Raw genomic sequence first — 24,614 nt, 5'->3', positions numbered from 1 at the left:
GATGTTTGCCAACGACACTCTACTGGTAGCTAAATCGCCTATGGGGATGCAAAGGGTTTTGGATAAATTTGAGATGTTCTGTAGAAATAGAGGCTTAGAAATAAACCTACAGAAAACCAAATTTATGGCATTCAATTGCCCAAAAAGTACACGCCCTAACCCGTCTTTAAATGGTAAACCCCTTAAGAGAGTGTCATCCTTCGTGTATTTAGGCATTACAATCTCCGAGTCTATGGAATGGGCGGCGCACATCACAAAATCTACGCTAAAATTAGCACAATCTTCAGGTGGCATCATGAAGGTCTTTAATAAGTCTAGCAAAAGAATTGTCAGCCCAGCAATAGAAATTTATAGGGCTCAGGCGAGACTTTATATGGCGCAGAGCTATGGGGCCACCTAAACTTGAAGAAACTAACACAGGTGGAGAACCAATACTTAAGACAGTTATTTAGACTACCACGTAGCACCCCGTTGGTCCCGCTACGTCTTGATATGGGTATAATCCCAATAGCTGAAGTAGCGGGTCTTAAACCTATAATGTACTGGCGTCGCCTGTGGACCACCCCCAAACTCATATCCTACAGGGAGGAATTACTAGAGGTATTGAGGGCACGGGGTGCTGCAAAGATACCGTGGTTTGACCACATTAAATCTCTGCTAATTAGCATGGGTTTAGGGGATTGTTGGTCTGAACCTGAGTCAGCCTGTTTGCTAACATCTAAGGATTACATGAAGGCATGTTAGAAAGAGTACAGACTGACTCAACTTCATACCTTTTCCACAACTGGGAAACTCACCAGTGGTTTTCTAGAAATAAAAGATTTTCCTTGCTTTGAGCCGGCAATAGATCTCATAACTCCACCAGCGGCTAGGAAGCTCTGTTTACAATACAGATATAGGGTGCTTCCACTTCACTGCTTTACATCTAAGTGGAGTGACCAACAAATGACTCAGTGCCCGGCATGTGACCACCCTGAGGAAACTGAGCTCCATGTTTTTTTTAGCTGCCCAGGCTATCAGAAGGCAAGGAGACGTTGGTTGGTCCAGATTTGTAGGAATCTTGGCAACAGGCGCTGTCTCGAAGTTTTCAGGATATTGAAATCTGATTCTAGCATCCCAATAGTATATTCGGTCGCAGGTTTCCTGTTTTCAATGTGGTGCACTAGAAGGGTTTACCTGAGATTCTGAAATGTTGCATCGATTGCCCTGCTCTGTGGTGTAGCAATTGTGATAGTATAGTAAACTCCCTAATTATTTTGTATATCATGTATAGTTTTAAATTCAAGAGCTTTTGCTTTTTTTATATACTTTTTTTTTTAAGCTAATTTATGTATTTATTGCACCACACACTTTTTGAAATTAATTGTGTAAGCTTTGCCTATTCTTATATCTCAAAAATCCAATGTACTCTAATATGAAAATGTGTATACAAATACCATTGTTTTTATTTTTTTTAAATCATGACTGACAGCATGATGCAATTTCAGACGTAAATGTTTGCTGTTGTTGCACTTTTTAGGCCATTTTGACCGAAATAAAGTCTTTTTGAATTGAATTGGATCAAATGAGCCAACAGTGATCACAGGTTTGGACTGCACTGACAAGAGAGGGAGAACATTGCATTTCTGAAATCCTGGCCTCTTCTAATTCCAAATGTAAGCCAACAAAGAGAACAGAGGCATAACATGACATGATTATGGTTGGATTTGCACCAAAAGGGGGCAACGGGGAACATGATGTGCCCAGCAAAACTGAGGGTTGTTACTGTGGAGACACAATTCTTTTTTGGAACTCAAATATGGCAAGTCGTTGATGGACTCTAGAGGATTGTAAGAAAGTGAGTGTCCTGAATATGGTGCCTGATGAAGGAGGCTTGAGAGTTGGGGAGGGTGGCTCTCGACTACAAAAGGGTCAAGGAACTATTGTATCGCTTACTTGGGATGGGTCCACGTGCACAGTTGGTTATACAAATTTGAGGAGCAGTGGGGAAGAGTGCCTTAATAGACAGGCTCAGGGAGGGCTTTCAGACGGAGGTCATTAATGAGGTCTTTAGCGCTCATTACTATGGACATCACATAGGTTTCATCGCCCTATGCGGTTTTCACACTAGAGAGATAGGTGGTATTTTTTTCAATCACCTTTGTGTCCAGCAAAGGAACCGAAGGACTGCTTTGGTGTAAAACGAACAACAAAAAGATTGCATTGGTGAGGAGGGAGTTAGTTTAACAACAAGTATTTGTTTTATTGCTGTGGCATTTATATAAAGGTAAATATTAGATTTTTTTAAAAAGACTCGTCACTTACCCTGGAAGGAGTTTTATTGGAAATTGAAGGCTCTGTTAGAAGACAAAAAAACAGAAATCTCAGACGGTGGAAATGCTACGTACCAACCATTTGTGAGAAATTGGAATCACAAATAAATCAACCTCACAAAAGCTGATGTGCATCATATGTTTAATCAGCAATGCCAGTATGGATACAATAAAAAAGGTTGTTGGAGACACCAAATCACAACTTGACTCTGCAGGTGTTAAATACTTTGGCTTTTGTTTTGGTCAAATACATGTAATACTTTTCAGTTTTGCTATGCCTAAGATGCCTCCATATAGGGGTGTGTTGGTCTCTAGCACCCCTGTACGCTACTCACTCACCATTTCAGACCCAGATAGGGCCAAATGCTGGTGCATTCATGGTACAAAGGATTGAATGTTCAGTTTGCATGGCAATTTAAGTGATGAATTGTGAAGCACGCTGGAGGCAGGTAGAAGACACTAGGCCCGCACGTGACTTTAAAAATACTCCTCCTTACCAGCTTTCCTCTGCTGTCCCATTTCCAGATTCCCGTTTCCTCTCACACCAACCCGAGATTTTCTTTTTGTTCCTACTCTGTTCAGAGTTTCTTTGCTGAACTACAGTGTTCTGAGATTTCATATCATGCTTCATGTTACACTAATGTCCTTCACTCCTCCATGTGACACAATTTCCTGTTTTACTCATACATGTTCCCTGTTTTTCTTCCCCAGTTTCCTAGCCAAATCTTCCATGTAGCTTTATTTTCTGTCCCTTCACACTTGAGATGGGTCTCACTTACATATTCCGCTTCTCAGCCCCTCTACAATATTCATTGAATTCCTTTTTCTATTCTATCTAACCATGTTCCTTTACTTCCAGTTCTGCATGTTTCCTATGTCACACTATTTGTTCTTCAACCCAATACAATTCCATTACCGACAACAGGAATGAAACCTTCAAAACTTCAAGCTGAATACCAAAAAGGTACAACAACAAAACCAAAGTTTAAAAAAAGCATTACAATGAGATAGTATAAGCTAGAAAAAAAAGAAAAGAAACCAGGCTATGAGTAAAAGAGCAATGAGAGACAAGTCTAAGGAGAATTCTGACCTCAAACTGATCTTGTGCACAAGTCCTAACACAAAACGTTCACTCAGTGTTTAGGGAGCGCAAGAGCTTACTTTGTGAGGGACCATATGATTGGGAGTTCTGGGAATATTTCAAAATGTTTAGGATCCAGCCATGCAAAAAAAAAAAAAACGAGGTGGAAACGTAACTTGATTTCTTAAAAGATGAGTCAATGGAGATTTAGATTTGTTACTCAAATTGATTTTAGGGCTAATGACTTGATATTTACCAGTGGTTTGTGTACTATTAAAAATTGATAATGGTAACATTGTAATTGTATGTGTACTAACAACAAAATAATGTTACTGTTTTAGCTCAGAAGTCGACAGGAATTAATTTTTGAATAGAACTAGTATATTATGCAAGTAAAACCCAAGCCACGTGCAAGATTCTTCCAGTTTTAGGCTAGCTTCCAACAGAAAGATACTTTACATATCTGTCCCGAGCATCACAGCAATAATCCATCTACATGAAAGAGGCACAGCAATGAAGACGACACAAAGAGGCTTCTTAAGGATTATTATCCTAATACCTACACTGTTAGCTGAAGGTTTAGAGTCAAAAGGCCTCAGAGGTATATTTTGTTAAACATGGACAATTCAGTCAACTGAAATTATTTTGTTTCCTTACAACTAGTTGACCTCCCTGCTGGATCTACATAAATCTCTTTAAAATCAACCGCTTTAGCAGGTTCCAAACGGACTAATTTAGATGAATTGGCATAGTAAGTTGAGTGCTTCATTTTATTCTAAAGGCTGTTTCTCCGGGTGCAAACATTCACCCAAAATGAGGTCTTCTGGCGCTACTGAAAACAACATACAAGACCATAGCCACTGCAGATTTACAAAGCAGATCGAAAGTTTCCAATTTTGCCAAAAATATGTTACACTAACAAAAATGTTTTTTTTTCTTACAATTCAAAATTAAAAAAAAAAATTGCATGAATGGTCATCAAATTATACTATTGAACACATTCTCATCATGTTACATAGGCAGATGTTTACAATGAAAGGTGGCGTTTGTTTTAGAAAGATAAAAATGGGGAAAACAATCTGTAAAGCCCAGCAGATCAACATTTGCACACCACCAAGACCCTCAAGCAGCATCTTCACACTCTCACTGCTCTTTTAAAACGTTGGTTAGTAAGAACGCATCTTTTAAAAATGGCCTCGCAAAAAGTGTGCAACTAACAAAAAATGTAGTGAATTTGGCCACCAACATAGAACTACAGAATTAATGTTCACTAATGGGAACTATTAAATCACATTGGTTTGCTAATGTCAGAACCAGAATACAGGAAAAGATCCCAACACATGTAACTCAGACATCTGGAATCACTGAAACACAGATAAACTATTAAAAAAATAAAATAAAAAAAATCTGCAGGTCAATGTTGTTTCCAAAGGTGAACAATATGTTGGATTCAGTCTGCCATAAAAAACAGTGGGTGTTTCTGAATGCAAGTTCTGCATGTGACACGCAAAATCATAACATCTTTATATTAGCACTGGGTAAGAAACAGATTCTATATGTGGTCACAGTTAATATGTATGTGGACCTTTTATTATGTGACCTGGATCACATGTGGCCTGGATCACATGCAGATTTGGCGGAGCAGAGGAGATTTCAAACCAGTCTTGATAAAGAACAACACGGGGGGGGGGGGGGGGGGATCTACATTTCCTTCATGTCTTCAATACTTTCTAGATTTGAATGAATGAGCTAACTGGGCAGTTCCAAAAGGCTTGTAGGCCACATCCATCATCTCTTCTGGAATGGTGAGCACAGACGGCATGCAAAGGTTTAAAACCATAACATTTCACCAGAGGTTCCACTTACTCTTGCCGCTTGGAGGAGGGGTGGTTGCCTCCGTAGGGCTTTCAGAGTTGCTGAAGGTCACACTTTTGCCCGGTGTTCGGGCCAGCTCCGAAGCTGCAAAGTACATAAAATCTGTTGTTACATCATTTTCATCCTCACCATACTCACTGAGAAAATGGCAGGAAAGGGGGAGCAGAATAATGCTTCAAAAGGTAGGTATTCACGCAGTAGAAGGCAACAATAATCAAAGACAATATTATTTTGACGCCAACTATTTTTGCCCACCCTAAACAGGAGCTTGTTGGATCTGTACAGCACATTGTGAAGACTCTTACACAGACATTTGGGAAATTTTGATGGTAGATTTTACAACTCACAAAATGTTGTTTGCAGTGCACTTATGTGATAAAGGCTGTGAGTAAGGTCATGCTGAGAGCAGCAAACAAAACTTTTCATCATTGAAACCTGCGGGGCCCTTGAGATGACAATACTAGTATTTTTTTCCTACAGCATTGCAGTGCTACTTCGGCGTTTCTTCACTTTACAATGCAGCATTTTGTTTTGACCAACAGACAAACAAAGCAGAACTAAACGGACAGAAATTGACTGGAGTAAAAACAGCACTGCCCGGGAAGAAGTGAGTTGAAATGAGATCGAAATAACTATGCTTCACCCGTTTCCAGAAGGAGAGGGTTCTAGCTTTGTCCCGCACAGGGGTGGAAGTGAGCTCCAAAGACTGAAGGCTGCATCAGTAAAAGATTGTTTTAAGAGCTGGGCATGTTTGAAATGTTGGGATTTATAGAATAATTATTTCTTCAGTCCTTGGACCTCCTTAGCTCTCCTGAGATGGTCAAAGGTTTTGCTAAGTAAGGAGGGCCACTCAAAAGGAAGACATAACTTTATTTTGGCTTGGACTAGAAGTCAACATAGTTAATTTAGTACAATGTGGTTAATGCAGCATTGTCTAGATACAAATTTTCTTCTGGTGGATAGAGTACTAGTAGGCGTCGACAAAGTCTGCCATTGAGAGGGAGTGTCCTCTAGTAAATAACAATAAATCTGCCACTTTGGGTAACCCATAAAGTCTACAGTGCCAGCTGCTATTTCTGTATGGGGGATGCTTTCAACACTTTGCCAGCTCTAGCAATAGCTATTGTGGCGCCAGAACTCAATTAGTACTGGCCGGATGTAAAGAAAATATGATCAAGAAATTATACAGATGTCTCATTACTCCAGCTATTTACTCCTATCAGTAATGTTTTTAGCGCAAGCGAGTTCAGGTGTCCAAACTCACTTGTTTATTTAACGAGTTTTATATAGCGCTGGCAAGACCCAAGGGTATCAGAGTGCTTTGTAACATTGTCAAAGGCAGTATCAGTCAACATTGACTACAATATAACATTTTGTTGAAAGTCAAACCAAAGCATTTCCTTGAGGGGGACAAGCACACAACTAGTAGAAGAGAATCCAGTTGTGCGCTAGGCGTTAGAGCCCGAAGGGTTAGGTTGCTGATTGAGGAGAAGATCTTTTAATTGTCTTTTGAAACTCATGAAGGAGGGGTTCGTCCTGATATATACTGGGAGGGAGTTCCAGATTTTAGTAGCATTGTCTGAGACAGAGCGTGATAGAGATTTTCGTTTATGTTTTTTTGGGGGGTGAGAAGCAGAGTGTTGGTGCTTCTTAGATTTCTTGTCTGGCCTGCCTTTGGACGCTGGGTAGGTTGTTTTCCTTGTGTTAAGGACTTGTGAGGGAGACCAGCAGTTTTAAAGCAGCAACGATCTTCGATCGGGAGCCACTTAAAATTTTGTAGGGGAGGGGTGATGTGATCGTGTCTGTTGATTCCAGTGACCATCCTTGCTGTTGCATTTAGTGTGGCTCTAAAGGGGGCTAAGTGAGATGTCGCGGTGCCAGTGAGGGTGGCGCTCCCGCAATCCAATCTGGCAGAACCAGAGCTTGCGTGGCCGTTTCTGGATAATTTAGTGAGAGGAAGAAATTGATTTTGTGTAGGACTTTTAAGCTGTAGCAGGCATTCTTTGCTGTATTATTTATATGTGAGCTCATGTTCCGATTTGGGTACAGGGTGATCCCCGGAGATCTGGTGGAATCAGCCAGAGTCAGTTTACAATTAAAAGCCTCAATGGTATTTAGCCACTCTTGGACCTGGGGGGGGGAGGGGGGTGCTGACCTCTGATGGACAGGGGAAGGAGGGAAGGATTTCCATCTTAGTCTTATCTTGGTTGAGTTTCAAGTGGTTGTGTGGCAGCCAGTTTTGGACTTTTACGACAGTAGTTCTTAGCTGTCATAAGTCCTCTAGGGAGGATAGTTTCAAGAGAAGCTGGGTGTCATCCGCATAAAGGTGTCAGGGGATGTTTGCTTGTTATTTTGTTTTAAAGAACATTTTTATTGTATTTTCTTTTTTTTTTTTGTAGATGCTTGCTTGTTTGAGTATGACAGTGAGGGGTTCCATGCAGATATTGAAGACTGTAAGTGGGAGGGCTGAGCCTTGGGGGACCTCTGGTTATGGCCGAAGTATCTGAGGTTGAGTTGTTGAGTTATTTATTGTTTTTGTTGGGATCGGTTATGTAGATATGAGGTGATCCATTGCAGAACCAAGGCGTCTGCTCTGATCTATTTTTGGAGGAATTCCAAAAGTAACTTGTGGTCTTGTAATAATTGGTGTCTTGTAATAACTTGTGGTCTTGTAATAACTTGTAATAAAGAAATAACATCACAGGTTGCCTGCAATAACCTAGTACATGTGTCATCTGATGCCAGAAGGTCTCATTCCACCATGGTGGCATAATTCATTCCAGCCTTATCGCAACAAACTGGTAGCCTTGTTTTTGGATGACACGGTGAGCACAGGGATTTAATATGTTTCCCTGTCAGTCAGCAGTGCAGAAATAGTCAAAGCATTCAAAGATTTAGCAGTTTCGCTTTAGTGAGGAAAAGCAGCAGTGAGTTTACCGGAGTGTGCCACATAAACTGACAAACATGGTATTTGAAGGGGGTATTCAATCAATAGTAAAGTGAGAAAACATTACATTACATTGCAGCTCTTGAGCAAAATAATTGATGGACAGAAGAGGATAAAGAAACATAATTCTGCGGATATTTAATTTTTGATAGGAGGGGGCAATAACGACCACAATTAAACAATGAAAAGAAAGAAAAAAGTAGAAATTATTGCAAATACCTACACTGTGTATTTAAGGAGATGGGAGAAACTAAAGCAAAGCAACAGAAATTAAATTAACAGGGCACTGCTCATTTGAGGGCACACATTATTTTTTTAATTATCGTAGTAACAGTAAGAACAATTCATAAAGCAAGGCTGTATATACACAGTTATCAGCATGACAAGGTACTGGGGAAGAAATGGAATATATCAGTGGTGGATTATTAAAAGACCTAATAGTGCAAACAAATATCACATGCATACATAATTACAGTGCTGAATTAAATCTAAAAGTGTGTTGAGGATGTGGTTAATTGTTTCTCATAACATGAGCTGTTGCTTAAGAGATGTCTTGAAAGAGGTGAAAAGAAGTAAAACACATTTTTGCCATACAGTGGTCCCAGTAAATACAAAGACCAAATCGGGATGACACACAAGGAGGGATGGACATGACCAGGAAATTAAGGATGGCTAAGCATTAATTAAGAGATGAGATATATTTGGTTACGGTATGAGAGGATAGATAAGGAAGTGCTCTTCTTTCCTGTAGAGAGCTCTGTTGTTGCAGACCGTGAAATAGCATGGTGAAGATATTAAGAAGCTGTGTTTGTTAAGATTATAAAGGGTCATTGCGGAAAAGTTCATGGATGTGTCTAAGGAGATCAGAGTACAGCGAGAGACCAACACGAAAACTGCTGCAATAGTCAAATTTGCTAAGAACAAGTGAGGAGATCAGCATCTTGGCTGTGCGAAAAGAAGCCTATGTACACATTTTACACGGTCTCACACCCAATCCTCGTCAGGCGCCTGCATCAGACTGGCATTCAAGGACCTGTTGTCTGCTGGATCTGGCACCTAACTCCTCCGAAGCCCGCAAACATATCTGCAGGATGGCTCAAGGTTCATTGCTCAGCCACTACCCTCTTCAACGCATACATGGTCAATGCCATTAGCACACACACAACATCGTCTTCAAAGCCATCCACACGCAACTCATACTTCCCTCTCGGACAAGATCCTCAACACTAGAAACAAGGTCACCACCTGCATGACCGAAGATGGTAACTGGGTGAAAGCCAACTGACTAAACCTCAAGATCAACAAGACAGAAGTAGTGTTCTTCATCAAAACCACCTGACCAGGGGACCCCAACTGGCGGCAGGACAAATTCGGACTCACACCCAGCACCCACTCTAGGAACTTCAGAATCATCATCTACAGCAAAGTGGGCATTACTGCACAAGTCAATGCCGTAACAGCATCTGGGCTCCAAACCCTGACGATGCTGAGGAAGATCTTCAAATGGCTACCAAGCAATGGTAGAAAAACCGTCACTCAAGCACTAGTCACCAGCAAGTTGGACTGAGGGTACAGCCTTAATGCCAGGATCAGCTCACCAGAAGACTACAAACAATCCAAAACGCAACAGCCATACTCTTCCTCAATCTCCCACACAGACACCACAGCTCAGGGAGCACCACTGGCTCCCAATACACAAATGCACTAATTTCAAACACCACACACACACACGTTTAAGGCACTACACAACGTAGGCACCACCTCAATGAACATTTGCATCTCCTGGCAACCACCCAGACACCTCTGCTCTGCAGAACTTCTACTCACACACATACACAGAACTAGATCAGGAGGACAGGCACTCTCTTACATTGCTCCTAAACTGTAGAATACCTCCTACTCCACACCAGAGGCTCCACCTCTCTTCTTGAATTCTGCAAGAAGATGAAAACCTGGCTTTTCAATTAACCAACCTACCATAGGCAGACACACACCTGCTCAGTGCTAGGATACCCTCTGGGGTGATAGTGCGTTTTACAAATACACATAACATAACATTTTCCGAATGATTATCAATTGAAATATAGATACCACGGAAGTGCAGGTTATGAATGGTTCTATGTTCATAGCAGTGTTGGAGTGTACAATGATGTTTCTGGATGAGGGTGTGGGAAGTAAGATATTTGAGGGGAAGGGGTTATGAGAAGGGAAGGAAGCAGGTGCTGAAGTGGCAAAAAAGTAGATTATTTGCAATCTTGGATGAGTTCAGCAAAGGAAATCCGGTAGTCAACCAGTGATGCATGGCTGGGAGTCAATTTGAGATCAGTGTTTGTAGATGTGGAGTGAACATGCAAAGAGAGAGTTTTGGGTGTCGTCATGATAGTGATCGTTTGGCCTGGGAAAGAGTTGTAGATGGACAAAAAGGCAGTGCCAGGGACTGAGTGCTGCACTACAACTATTGGTTGTGATGAGGTGGTGCACAGCAAGGAGCACTAAGAGACTGAGCAAGCACAACCACAGAGATAGAATGAACATCAATGAAGTGCTAAGTCAGTGACACCTAGATAGGATATGTAAACAAGGATTTGTCAACAGTAGAGGAATCATGCTATCACACACACACACTGTGCGAAAAGTGCGCTGGGGTATCATTACACCATACTAGCTGGGCACCATTTATCAGAAGCGATAACATCCTACCTTCCCCACCCTATGAAATGAGGAGATTGCAAGCCACCTCAGAGCACCATGTCCTTATAATGGCAATCATTCTGGGGTCCTGTATCTCTATTTGGTCCTGGAGCTCTTCAGTAACAAGTAATTTTTTGATAAACAAATTTTTATTTTCTTTATAGAGAGCAAATCAAAGGTGACATACAAAAGTCTGATTAACTTGGCATCAATCGAACCTATCTTGGAAGCATTGACAATCAATTGCAAGACCCTCCCCTCCACCCCGACCCTCCGCCCCGGTCCCTCGTATTCCCCTCCCCTTAAAACAGGCCCCCCAAGCCATTTCCCCCATACTCTGTGGAATTTTTTGGGGCAACCCCGGGCAACGTACAACGTCCGCTCCTGCGCGGCACACCAGTCCACCCCTCGTCTCCAAGTAGCACCTCCGGGTGGGTCGATTTGCTTCCATGCGGCCGCGATATCTCTTTTAGCCACCACCAGCGCAGTAGTTCGGAAATACTTCTCGTTAAGGGACCCATCTATCCCATCCATTATTCCCAGCAGAGCCATCTTAGGGTCATGGGGAACCTCCCATCCTAGAACCTCAGTTAATTCGGTTTCAATCTCAGCCCAATAGTGCCCCAGGCGTGAACAAGACCATACCATGTGGAAGAAGTCCGCCGGGTCCAACCCACATCGAGCGCATGAAGCGTCCTGACGGAGGCCTGCACGATATAGGCGGTCCGGGGTCAGATATGCGGCATGGAGGTAGTAATGCTGGATGAGCCGCAGTCTAGCCGACGTGGTAACCGTCCTGGGTGCCATAAGGGCGTCCCGCCAGTCAGCATCATCCAGAGGACCCACCCAAGTCTCCCACCGCTGCCTCAATCCGCTCCAATCCACCGGGGTGTTGTTGATCAGGGACTTGTAAATACGGGATATTCCTCCCCTCCCAAGACACCCCAGCATTACCTGAGCCTCGGGCGGACAATGGTCGGGCAGTTTGGAATCTAGAGGGACATGGGATTGGACTGCATGGCGCAGTTGGAGATATTTATAAAATTGCAAAGAATGTAAAGAGAACCGATCCTGAAGCTCCTGGAAGGAACACATGTGGCTCCCCCGCCAGACATCACCCAAGCAGCAGATCCCCAGAAGATCCCATGCTCGAAATCCTTTAAGCCCTGCCACCTCCCTCAGCCAAGTCCCGTGCCAGAGTGGTGTGACCAAGGTCACTGTTCCCGACCAACGGGTATGCCGCAAGGCGGCGCGCCACGCCAGAAAGGGGGCCCGGACCACATCCGGAAGCGACCGGGGGACCGTCGCCCCATAGAGCATATTCTGAATAGATGAGAACCCGATGGACTGCACCTCGAGGCGATAAGCCGGATCATTCCACCCGCCCGAGAACCGTCATGAACCACCACCAGCTGAGTGGCCAAATAGTACAAGTAAAGGTTAGTCATGCTCAGGACACCGTCATATGAGGGGACCCGGCAACGGTCCAAGGCCAGGCGGGGTCTGCCGCCACCCCAAAGAAATTTAGTCGCCATCTTATCCAGATCCCGGAACCACGGGCGGGGGAAGGAGCAGGGAGTGTTTTGTAGTATGTATAGGAACTTGGGAAGGATCATCATCTTATAAAGAGAGATCCTCCCCAAGGGATTCAACGGGAGCGACTGCCACCTAACCATGTCTGACCTGGTCTTATTGACCACAGGAGCCACATTAAGAGCCCAGCAGAGCTCCGGAAGAAGGGTGACCCAGATCCCCAAATACTTAAAGGAGAGCCTCCGGAGGGGAATATCAGACTGCCAGTCAAAACATTCCCTCGACGGGTGCAACGGAACCAGTACAGATTTCCTGGGGCTCAGATGAAGACCCGACGCCTGACCGAATCAGCTTAGAATCCGGCGGACCCGGGGACCCGAGACCGCCGGATCAGAGAGATAGAGGAGGACGTCGTCCGCGTATAAAGCAATTTTATCAGGGGCCATACCCGGCCAGTCCCACCCACGGAGCGTGGGATCCGACCGGATCAGCACGGCCAAGGGGCTCCATTGCCAGGGCGAAAAGGAGGGGCGAGAGCGGGCAGCCCTGTCGCGTCCCCCTTCCTATGGGAAATGGACGGGACAGAGCCCCATTGACCAACACACGGGCTCGCGGGCTCGAGTACAGGACACAGACCATGGCGCGAAACCGAGGGCCAAAACCCATTTGTTCCAATATATCTCCAAGATAGTCCCACCCCACCGAGTCAAAGGCCTTCTCGAAGTCGACCAGCAGGAGGGCCAGGTAGGAAGAAAGGCACTCCCGGTGTGCCAGGGCGAGATGCAAGCGCCGCAGACAGTGTCTGGTCCCGCGATTGGGCATAAATCCACATTGGTCCAGGTGGACCAATGAGGCAAGGAGTGGGCGCAACCGCTGCGCAAGGACAGTGGCGAATATCTTAAGCTCGGTATTAATGAGGGATATCGGCCGGTAGTCCGAGCAGGACTGTGATGGAGGTTGTGTCTTGGGAAGGACAACTATAGTGGCTGTGTCTGTTTCCTGCGGGAACGAGCCCCTCTCCACCACTTCTACAAATAGATCCCGAAGCCTCGGGGCCAGAGTCTCGCAGTAGTGAGCATAGTATTCCTGTGGGAAACCATCCGGTCCCGGGGTCTTCCCGGACGCCAGGCGGCTAATTGCCTCCTCAATTTCTTGCAGAGCGATGGGCGATTCAAGAGTCTCACATGCCTCCTGTCCCAACCGACCGAGAGCCGCCCCGTTCGTCTCTAGCAGTTCCGCAAGGGAGATCCCCGACGCCCGAGCCCGGTATAGTTGGGAGTAGTAGTCCGCAAAGGTCTGGGCCACTGTCACAGAGACCGTATGGGTCTCGCCTGCGGAGTCTCTGACGGCAGGAATGATCCGGCCCACCCAGGGGTAAGTAGCCAGCCGGTGGAGGAGAGTACCATTTTTGTCCCCCCATCCGTAGACTCGGGCCACCGAGGAGCGCCAAAGAGTCTTCGCCGCCTCCAAAGAGTGCAGGCGTATCTCTTCCCGCAAAAAGGCCAGTCGGCGCGCCCGCGCGGCATCTCCCAACGCCTCCTGGTTCCGCTCGGGCTCCAAGGCCTGTGCTTCGCAAGCCGTGAGCTGTTGAATTTGCCTACGTCGCTGCTGTTGCACATGTCCCTTGGCAGCTCCCCTAACAGTCGCCTTGCCGGCCTCCCAAAGGACGGCTAAGGAGGAAACAGAGCCCGCATTGTGAGAGTAGTAATTAGCTATTTCACCTCGCACCATGGTCCGAAAAACTGTGTCTTGAAGGAACCAAGCATTGAGACGCCATATCGGGCGGGCAGAAAAAGGGGGCGGGCCAAGAGCAAGGAGCACTGGCGAGTGGTCCGACAATCCCCTCTGAAGAATGCGTGCATCCTGCACCCCTGCGCATTCGGTAGATGGGACGAAGATGAGGTCTATCCGGGCATGAGAGTGGTGCGCCGCCGAGGTGTGGGTGTATTGGCGAGCCTGTGGGTGCCAAATCCTCCAGACATCACACAGGCCCTGGGATTCGGCCCAGCTCGACAGCTGCTTCGCGCGAGCGGCTCTAGCAAGGGAGATCGGACCTGTCGAGTCCAGATGGGGCGCACAAACAGCATTAAAATCTCCTCCCAGAACGAGCGAGCCCGCCGGAAGCGTCGGGAGTAGCTCCATGGCATAGGAAAGGGCAGCCGGTAATAGGGATGGTGCCGCATAGAGGGACAGCAAGGTGAGGGGTCGTCCCTCAAGAGTGCCACAGACCACGACTGCCATTCCCTGGGGGTCTAGATGCACTTGGGCCAGTACAAAGGGAAAAGACCGTCGAAGCAAGATAGCTCCCCCCCCCCCGGGATCCCATCGCAAAACCTGAGTGCCACACCCTATCGTAGCCGTAATGGGCGAGAAAGGGACATTTATTGCCAAGAAGGTGGGTCTCCTGAAGGAGGAGCACATCTGTCTCCGCACGCTGTGTATATGTAAGAACTGCCATGCGTTTAAAACGATCTAAATTTACATTCCAGGACAATACGCGCATGGCGGCCTTGGGAACGGGTGTGTCAGCCATGGGTACAGACATAGGGAGGGGTCGAGGGAGGCGCGGCTGCGCGAGCTCCACGAAAGGAGGGACAGCGGGAAATCAAACAGGAGAGCAGGTCAAAGGTTACGTGATGCCGTGAAACAACAACAGGGAGGAGTTTACCCTCCGCCAACAAACCCTCCCTAGGAGGAAGAAACAACCCCAAACCAACCCCAACCCCCCATCCCCCACCCTATACTTCGAAAACAGAAGCATCTGTCGCCCTAACGAAAAGTAATAACAACCAAGCTCAAACGCTCGGGCTTGAGCACCAGTGGACCCCTTAGTATAGCAGAACAAGCCTGATTCACCTGCCCTGGCCGAGAGCTGCGAGTATAAGAGAGCACATCCGCCCAGTTCCGAGCGCCTCCAGCTTGGTGGACAGATCCCAGTCCCCCCCCCCCCGACAAAAACACGGACTGAAGAAGGAAGTCAAATGGTAGGGCTGCGGGAAAGGTCCGAGGTGTCCATTAGCCCGACAGGCCGTGCCGCGGAACCCGCCCGCCGGGGCGACGCGGCCCGCCGCCCGGCATCCGCGGGACTGGTGGGTGCAGCAGAGGAGGCAGAAGAGGCCCCAGACCCCCGGCGCGGCCGCCCCATGGAGCGCGTAACGACCACCTCTCCCTCTGTGCGCCGCCGGGGTGGCGCGCGGCGCCGTCGACGGCTTCTTGACGACCGGGGCACCCCCCGCCCCCTCCGCCCACCCACAGGTGATCCCTGTTCAGAACAGTGCAGGGGGCGTTCCTCCGTTAACAATGCCCAGGCCGCTCGTGATGTATCAAAAAATATTGTCTTATGCTGCAAGATGACTCGAAGGCGGGCCGGGAACTGAAGCTGGTATTGGAGGCATAGTGATCGCATCTTCTGCTTCACCTCAGTATAGGATCGTCGCAGGTCTTGGACCTCCCGGGTGTAGTCCGGGAAAATCATTATAATGTGGTTTTGGTACTTGAGGGTTTCCGTGCGCCGGGCCTCGCGCAGAATTGCATCTCTGTCTCGGAAATTAAGGATCTTTAGGATGAAGGGCCGGGGGGGGCGCTCCCGGAGGCCTGGGAGCCAGGGAACGATGGGCCCCCTCCAACACGAATGAGGCAGACAGGCTGTCCGCCGGCATCCAGGACTTAAACCAGCGCTCCAGAAAGTCATCTGCACGGCCAGATTCTGCCCCCTCCGGGAATCCCACTAGGCAGAGGTTACTGCGCCGGGCGCGGTTTTCTGCATCTTCGACCCGGCGGTGCAATTCCTTAGAGTGGGTGGTCAGTTCTCTTACTTGGTCCTGCAGCTGGCGGATATCATCCTCAGCGGTTGACATTCTCGATTTGTCCTTCCGAGATGCGGGTGGTGGCGTTACGTAAATCCTGCCGGAGAAGGGCGACATCCACCTTAACCTCTCCTACCATGCCCTCCAGGGAGGAGCGGGACGAATTTATGGCCTGCAGGATGGCAGCCAGGTCCGTGGTGGGGGACGGAGCCGGCTCGCCGGAGGGGCCCCTCCCCCTCTCAGAGGTTGTAAATTGGTCCATCCTGGTTTGGGTGGCTGCGGGCAGCGGCTTGGCTGCCCTGTCCTTACCCATGGCGGTGGCGCCCCGGGCAATGGGACCGTCGAAACCTGATAACGGGCGATGCAGGCACCCCCAGAGCCACCACGAGGACCGAGGACGCAGAAGGCAGGAGGAAGGCGACATGGTCAGGGCGTCCCGCTTAGTTAGAAGGCCAGTCACTACAAGAACCGCAGGTCAGTCCCCAGTGAGCAGCCCGATATGGCAGCCGAATTGCTCCTGGAGTCCTTCACCGAACCATCACCCGCCACTATCCACCGCCAAGGCGAGGCTCCACAACTCCAGTCAAGGCCCCAGGCCCAAGCACCCCCCAGCGACTTTCCTGCAGTCAATAGGCCTCCAAGGCACACACGAATGCACTCCCTCACGTTGTTGATCCCTCTCGGTGGGCCCCTCGCCCCCACGGTCCAAATCCAGCTCCAGACGGGCTTCGGTTCCGTCCGGACCTCCCCCGCCCCCTCCCCCCCCCCCGGGGGGTCCCGATCACTTTGCCCCCAAAACGGCCAGCTTCGAAGCAACAAGAGGGGGGGGGGGGGAAGCCACACACCTCCTCATGACCGCCGGCCTGCGGCCCGAGCCCCAAAGGTGACTTCGCACCGTCTTGATCACCCCAGCCGGCCACGGAAAACTGGGTCTGGCGCCAGTGCTGCAGGCAGGAAGGGAAGGGAGCCGGCCCCCGACCGCCGACACCCGGCCCGATGGGGGGGTGGCCCCACCACTCCCGGCCCCCACAGCCACTCCGTCAACTCCGCCGACGCCTCCCTGCCGCCGCACTCACCGCCTGATCCACTGCACGATTCCGCCCCGCAGGACCAGCTCCACACCTCCACAACCCCCACAGGGGGACTCCGGGCAGGAGCCCTGCTTTCTCTCCCTCGATGGGGCCCGCAAAGTCCGCAGGACCGCCTCCTCTCATCCGCGGGCGAACTCAGGCCTACACACCCCGTGGGCGCCGCGGGCTCGATTGGCAGCCCGCCCGCGCCGCCGCACCAAGACCGCTGCCTTCCCCTGCCGGTCCGCTGCTGATACACCGGGACAAGCCCCGCGGGGGCAGATGCACTCCAAACTTGGACCCGGGACAGCGAGACAGCTCCGCACTCCGATGCGCTCGGAGGGAGCCGGCCAGGGCAGCTCAGGACGGAGCAGGAAGGATTCGTGGGGTCCGGTGCCAGGAGCCTCACTGTAAGGCGTCCATACTGGTCCGGTGCCACCTAGCGTTCCAGTAACAAGTAATTTACAAGTGCACAGGGCTATGACACTTTATCACAAATAGCATCATCACCTAGGACCTAAATTCTCTGAGCATTGTAAGCAATACTTATTACAAAATAGCTGTGCCAATGTAAACATTTTGTGATTGAAGTAACAATTTCATTAGGGACATATCATAAAAATAATTCCACAGCTCCAGTTCTTTGTACAGCGTATACACAAAAAGTAACAATTATTATTATTGTAGTCATTTTCCCATGGCTTTGATTCTCTTCGATGATATATAAAAAATACGAATAATAATTGATAATAATAATTGCAACCCATTTTTACACATCATTATATGCCATTTAAGAATTTCACACTGACTGTAATTATCACCTTTATTTATTTAGGTGCTTAAAAAAAAAATTCCAATCTTGCTACACTGAAGCCATCATAAGGAGCTGTGTTATCATGTGAATGCACACTGGGTTAATGCGATCAAACGGGTGAAGAAGATTACATCATTATCATATGGCATACATGGAAAACCACAGTCACAATAGTGTCATCAATATATGGCTCATTCTTACTGCTGTTATTTTATAATAACGGTATTTCGTACGAAAACTGATAGATCAATGCACTAACAATATGCCAGCAAAACAACTCTTATGAAGGTGCTCAAACATTAAAACGGTCTTCAGATTTAGAGCAGGTGTTAATTGTTCTATTAAACCATGGAGAGTTCTATCAGGCTAATTCAGGGTTACTACGATTTTTGTCAATTGATCAACACCAAAAGCGTACCCAGCTGTGCCATCTTGTGTGAGCGTTTCACCGCCTGAAATGTGTAAACGTCCCCGCCGCCAACAACCAGCCCAGCCTTCTGCGGATCTATTTAGAGATAAGAACAAAATGTCTTTTTAGAAAAAGAAGAAAAACTTTTGATAACCAAATATCAGCACTAGGCAACAAAGAAAACAAGCATTGGCAAAGCCAATAGGTCTCGCCTATGACAGTTATTTGCTTTTGCGATGTTTTGTAGCCATGCTGTACAGTCATGCAGATGCGTTGTAGTGTGGCTAAAACTAATTTAAAAAAATGCTATAATGCAACCAGGGCTAATGCGCCTTTTTTGTAAGTGCATTAGGGCTGGATGCATAACCATCCTTCTTTTATGATTATTTTTTTTTGCCACGCTGCACTGGAGTATGGCTACAAATCATTGCCAAAGTCAGCAATGCCAGGCTGTACAGCCTGAACAAATTGCAATGGCAGAGTCAATAGTCTGAAAGGCGACTCAGATTGGCTTTGCCAATGCTTGCTAGGTCTCGACACAACACTCCTGTGTTTCTGTGTAAATCAATTAATCAACCATGTGTGAAAAAAAAATATGGCATTTGGTAAAAATACTATCACATAAAGAAAGCAATTGTGCCTATGTCCCTTTCTTAGTGAAAATCCATTTGGAAGCACATATTTGTTTTCACAATAAGAGTAGATAACATCTGATGTAACAATAAAAATCCATTTTAAAGGAGAAAAGGGCTTCTTTGAAGTGTGTATGGCAAAGTAAAACATAGCTACAAAAGGCAAGAGGTTCAACAAGGACAACAGGGAATAAGGAAAAATAAAAGTAGCACCTCAATCACAGTGCAATCAGCGGAAGCAGCCGAAAGAAGAGGACATGAAGTCAGCATGCACTGGCCAATCAGAAGTCAGTAAATAACAGTGACGCCATTGCATGTTAAGCAAAGGGCAGGCTGCAAGTCCCTTGCTGTATGCAATATCTCTCACAAGCGAGAACCCATGAAGCATATACACTGTTGCAGGCAAGATTTAAAAAGGAGCAGAAAGTTCTGGTCCACCGTTCACCCACTGTGTATATGTGGGCCACAGAACTAAAAATAAAATATACAAAAGGCGGTAGAGCAGGGAAGTAGCCACTGATGTACAGTTTGAAACAGTGAAGCTCCCGTGCTGAGTTCATTTAACACCAAGGCAGATAATTCTTGCAAAAGAGGAAAATGCCACAAAAAACTCTTTTGAGCATTTTGTTCAAATTCATTGTGGCCTCTTCAAACTGGTATTATATATTATGAAATTTTGTTGCCCTATAGTACTCTATTGCATACTCTAACATGGCTTTCTGAAATGGCCCCATAATATCTAAAATGGCAATATTTCGAGAATATTCATATGCAATTGGTTGTGTTAACTATTTTCTTGAGCATTTGATTACCAAGAAGGTTTCCTGGCGCTGTTGACTACTTACAGTAGTTTGTACAAGTAGTGGGGACTGTTCCCTCTTTGCTCTTTTACTAATAGGAAGTTGGAAGTTTTGGGTAGTTTCATAAAGGTATGTAAGAGTATGTAAAAGAAGGATTATGTTACGTACCCAGTAAGCATCTGTTCGTGGCATGCAGAGCTGTAGATTCACATGCTTTGTATACTCCTGCCATCTAGTGTTGGGTCCGGATGCTTGCAAGTTGTTTTTCTTCGAATAATTATTTTCTAGTCACGAGGTAAAGGGACTCCTCCTTTTGGTGATATTGTGCATGGGCATCAACTCCATTGTTAGACTGAGTTTCCGCAAGAGGGTGAGAATGGAGTAAGTAAGTGAAAATAGAGATGTCCATGCGTATGTAATGTAAATTATGAGAACGGCCACAACTACAGGTGCTATAGGAATGTTACCTAGGGAGGCCATAGATGCTCCTATTTTACGAGGGGAATGCGTTCTAGGATGTATAGCTAAAGTTCTTTTAGCTTTAGCATAGCAAGTTTGCATACATTTAACAATCCATCAGATAGGTTTGCCTTTGTGAGGTGTCGCAAATGCAACAAACAGTTGCTTTGCCTTTCAAAAAGTATTTGTTCTTTCAATATAGAATAATAGCGCTCTTCTGACATCAAGTATGTGAACAGCCCTTTCTGCTACTGAAGCTGGTTGAGGAAAGATCACAGGTAACTCAACGGATTGGTTAAGATGAAAAGCAGAAACCACTTTTGGAAGGAATTTTGGGTTGGTGCGAAGAACTACTCTATGTTTATGAAGCTGAAAGAAGGGTTCTTCAAAGGATAATGCCTGTAGCTCACCAACTCTCCATAATGAAGTGATAGCAATGAGGAAGGCAACCTTCCATGAAAGAAGCTGTAATGGACAATTATGTAATGGCTCAAAAGGTGGACCCATAAGTCTTGTTAGCACAATGTTCAGATTCAAAACTGGTGCAGGAGGCACTCTGGGTGGTATTACTCTTTTCAGGCCCCCCCATAAAGGCTTTAATTACTGGAACCTTGAACAAAGATAAATGTTGTCTGTTTTGCAAATATGCGGCTACTGCTACAAGGTGCAATCAAATGGATGTGTAGATGCAAAAGGTAACAAATAATATTTTGAATAGAGGCATCTAGCGGATCAATATTGTTGTTGTTACAATATACAACAAATCTTTTCCATTTTGCCTCATAACATGCACTGGTGGTAGGCTTTCTTGCTTCTTTAAGAATAGTCATACAATTTGGCAGCAAATTTAAGTATCCAAATTCTAGGACTTCAGGAGCCAAATCGCGAGATTGAGCTCCTTGGGGTTTGGTTATCTGATTTCTCCATGGTTCTGAGTGAGAAAGCTGGAACTGAGATGCAGCTTTTGATGTGGAACCACTGATAGCTCCAAGAGTATGGTGAACCACGCTTGACGAGCCCATGTGGAAGCCACCAAAATCAGTGTGAATGATGTTTGCCTGAGCTTCCAAACCAGAATCGGAAGGAGAGGAAGAGGCGGAAAAGCGTAGGCAAGTATCCCTGACCAATTCATCCATAGGGCATTGCCTTTGGATAGAGGGTGTGGGAACCTGGAGGCGAAGTTTTGGCATTTTGAGTTGTCCACTGTGGCGAACAGATCTATTTGTGTGAATCTCGATTCTTGAAAGTATGGAAGGAGAACCGGTGATGAAGTTCCCACTTGTGAATTTGTTGCCGCATTCTGCTGAAGAGGTCAGCAATTTGATTGTTCACTCCAGGGAGGTGCTCTGCCAGAAGATGGATTTTGTGATGAATGGCCCAACGCCAAATAGTCTGAGGGATGAGTGATAGTTGCAGAGTGTGTCCCCCCTGTTTTTGTACATAGTACAAAGATGTTGTATTGTCCGTGCAGACTAAGATAACTTTACCTATAAGGTGAGACTGAAAAGCCTTCAGTGCTAGATACACAGCTAGAAGCTCTAGACAGATGATGTGGAGACCTCTGTGCTTGTTGTCCCAGAGACCCTGAATTGTCAAGTTTTGTAGATGGGCACCCCAACCTAAGAGAGAGATGCGTCCGCTGTTATCACGATCTGTGGAACAGGGTCAATGAAGGGCTGCCCTTTTGATTAGTTTTGTGTGTTCCACCACTGCAGAGAGCGATGGGTGCGGCTGTCTACCAACACTAGATCAGTTAATTGACCCTGTGACTGGTTCCACTGACGTGCAAAGCATTCTTGTAGGGGACGCATGTGTTATCTTGCATGAGGCACTATTGCAATGCATGATGTCATCATTTCTAGCAGTTGCTTGACAGTCCTGACTGCTAAGTATTGGTCTGAAGGTCTGAAAGTGTAGCATCAGAGTTTGAATATTTTGAATTCTGGCTGCATTGGGAGAGGGTAGAGCTGTGTGTGTGTGTTTCAAGTTGCTCCCAGAAGGGACTGCATTTGTGAAGTCTGAAGAGGAGACTTTTGTGTATAGATCGTAAAACCCAATTGGTGGAGTAGGTCTAATGTAGTCTGAGATTATTGCAAACACAGCTTTGACGAGCCAATCGTCTAGGTATGGGAAGACATGAATCTGTTGTCTTCTGAGATGAGCTGCCACTACTACTAGACATTTTGTAAACACACTGGGAGCAGTAGTTATTCCGAATTGGAGTACTTTGAGCTGATAGTGTTTTCCTGCTATCAAAATTGGAGATATTTACGATGTGCTGGGTGAAACGGAATGTGAAAGTATGAGTCCTTTTAGTCTAGTGTGGACATAAAATCGCCTTGCTGTAGAAGTGGAAGCACTTGTTGAAGCGTAACCATATGGAAATGTTCTGACAGTATGTACCGGTTTAACATTCTTAGGTCTAAAATTAGTCTTAAGGAGCCATCCTTTTTGGGGATTAGAAAGTACAGAGAGTAAACCCCTGAACCTTGGTACTGTATTAGAACTGGTTCTATGGCTCCCTTTGTTAAAAGAGCTTGTATATCTTGTTTGAGGAGCTGTAGGTGCTCTGACAAGAGTTTGTGAGTGCGAGGTGGAATATTGGGAGGATTGCTGGTAAGCCCCAGGCAATAACCATGTAGGATAATGTCTAGCACCCATATGTCTGATAATATAAATTTCCAAATGGAGAGAAATTGGTGAAGTCTTCCCCCGACAGGTATTAAATTATGGGGGGAAATGTAGGCAAGTCACTGTTTATTGGGGGAAGGGGAATTATGCGTTGGCGTGCTTTTACCCCTACATTTGAAATTATTTCCCCTGTACCCTCCTCTATAGAAACCTCTAGCGGGAGAGGGTTGTTTGTTTGATATATAGGAGAAGCATTAGGGTCTGAAGACGTACTTTTGGATCCTCCTCTATAAAATGAGAGGTAAAAGGAGCCTCTGATTGATGGGGACGGAAGCGCTCCCACAGACTTTACCACGTCTGTCTTTTTTCATTTTTTCTAGGGCCTCATCTACTTGAGGCCCATAAAGGTGCTGTTCGTTAAAAGGAGTATTCAGAACAGAACGCTGAACGTCTGGTTTAAAACCTGAAATTCTAAGCCATGCATGTTGTCGTAGGAGAATGCTGGTGTTAATTCCCCTTGCTGCAGTTACAGCAGCATCTAAAGCACATCTTATAGAGGAATTAGATATGAGTTTACCTACATGTACTAATTCCTTTTTTCTTATGCTCCTCTGGGAGGTGTTGAATTAGGTCTTCCATTTTGTCCCAGTGGGCTCTATCATACCTAGCTAGTAGGCCCTGCATGTTGGCAATACGCCAGTGGTTAGTGGCTTGAGCATCTACTCTCTTACTGGATGCATCTATCAATTTAGATTCATTGTCTGGGGGAGGTGCATTTGCAGAAATTTGTGAATTTGCTCTCTTACGAGCATTTGAGACTACTAGGGAGTCTAAAGGCAACTGCCCCTTAATAAAAATGGGATCATATGGTGGAGGTTTGTATGTTTTGTCAACCCTAGGTGTTAATATGCGGCCACGAACAGGGTCGTTATAGATGTCATTGGCTTGTCTCATCATGCCTTTTAACATTGGTAGACTCTGACTTGTCCTATGTGTAGAACCTAGTGTCTCAAATAAAATGTCTTCTTCTAAAGACTCTTTGTATAATATAACCCCATGGTAAGCTGCTGCTCTTGAAATCAGCTCTTGACAATCTACATTATCATCTGGAGGTGATAGCTTCCCAGGATATAAATCCGGGTCATTTTCCATGGGTGGATCAATATTATAGTCATCCTATGAGTTTGCTGGTAAATGACTATTGTCATTGTGATCATCATCCCCTATATCAGGTTGTGTATGTGGAGACCCCTGAGGTGTTATGTGTAAAGGGTCTGAGTCTGGCAATGGTGGACGTGGTGAAGATGGTGGAGGGGATTGAGGATTAGGGTAAAGATGGCTTGTAGCTATGTCTTTTTTTCTTGAGAGGAATTTTATAGCTAGTGTCCTCTGAGCTAACTTTCCATTTGGAAGGTATTTTTGTCAAAATATGTCCAGTCTCTGGATTGACGTACATTTTATTTTATTTAGGGTCTAGCTTTTCCTTCATAAGTTCTAGGATCGGTTCTGGAGGCTTTGGAAGGACATCTATTGATTTCGGTGCCGACGCGGACT

The 24,614-nt window shown here is 46.2% G+C and overlaps 1 protein-coding gene across 1 annotated transcript in view; it reads right to left on the bottom strand.

Annotated features, from left to right (window-relative positions):
• ORC2 (origin recognition complex subunit 2) overlaps window positions 1–24,614 on the bottom strand; it is a 286,663-nt gene that overhangs the window by 222,941 nt on the left and 39,108 nt on the right. The window contains exons 4-6 of the mRNA XM_085649029.1: window positions 18,548–18,634; window positions 5,260–5,352; window positions 2,305–2,336 (exon numbers count right to left, since the gene is read on the bottom strand). Coding sequence (XP_085505155.1) covers window positions 2,305–2,336; window positions 5,260–5,352; window positions 18,548–18,634 — 212 coding nt within the window. The remainder of the gene's footprint in view (window positions 1–2,304; window positions 2,337–5,259; window positions 5,353–18,547; window positions 18,635–24,614) is intronic.

This window comes from Triturus cristatus, chromosome 3_2 (genome assembly GCF_964204655.1).
Source record: "Triturus cristatus chromosome 3_2, aTriCri1.1, whole genome shotgun sequence".
Taxonomy (NCBI): domain Eukaryota; kingdom Metazoa; phylum Chordata; class Amphibia; order Caudata; family Salamandridae; genus Triturus; species Triturus cristatus.
Note: the sequence above shows the minus strand (reverse complement) of the source record. Positions and strands in the feature narration are given on the sequence as shown.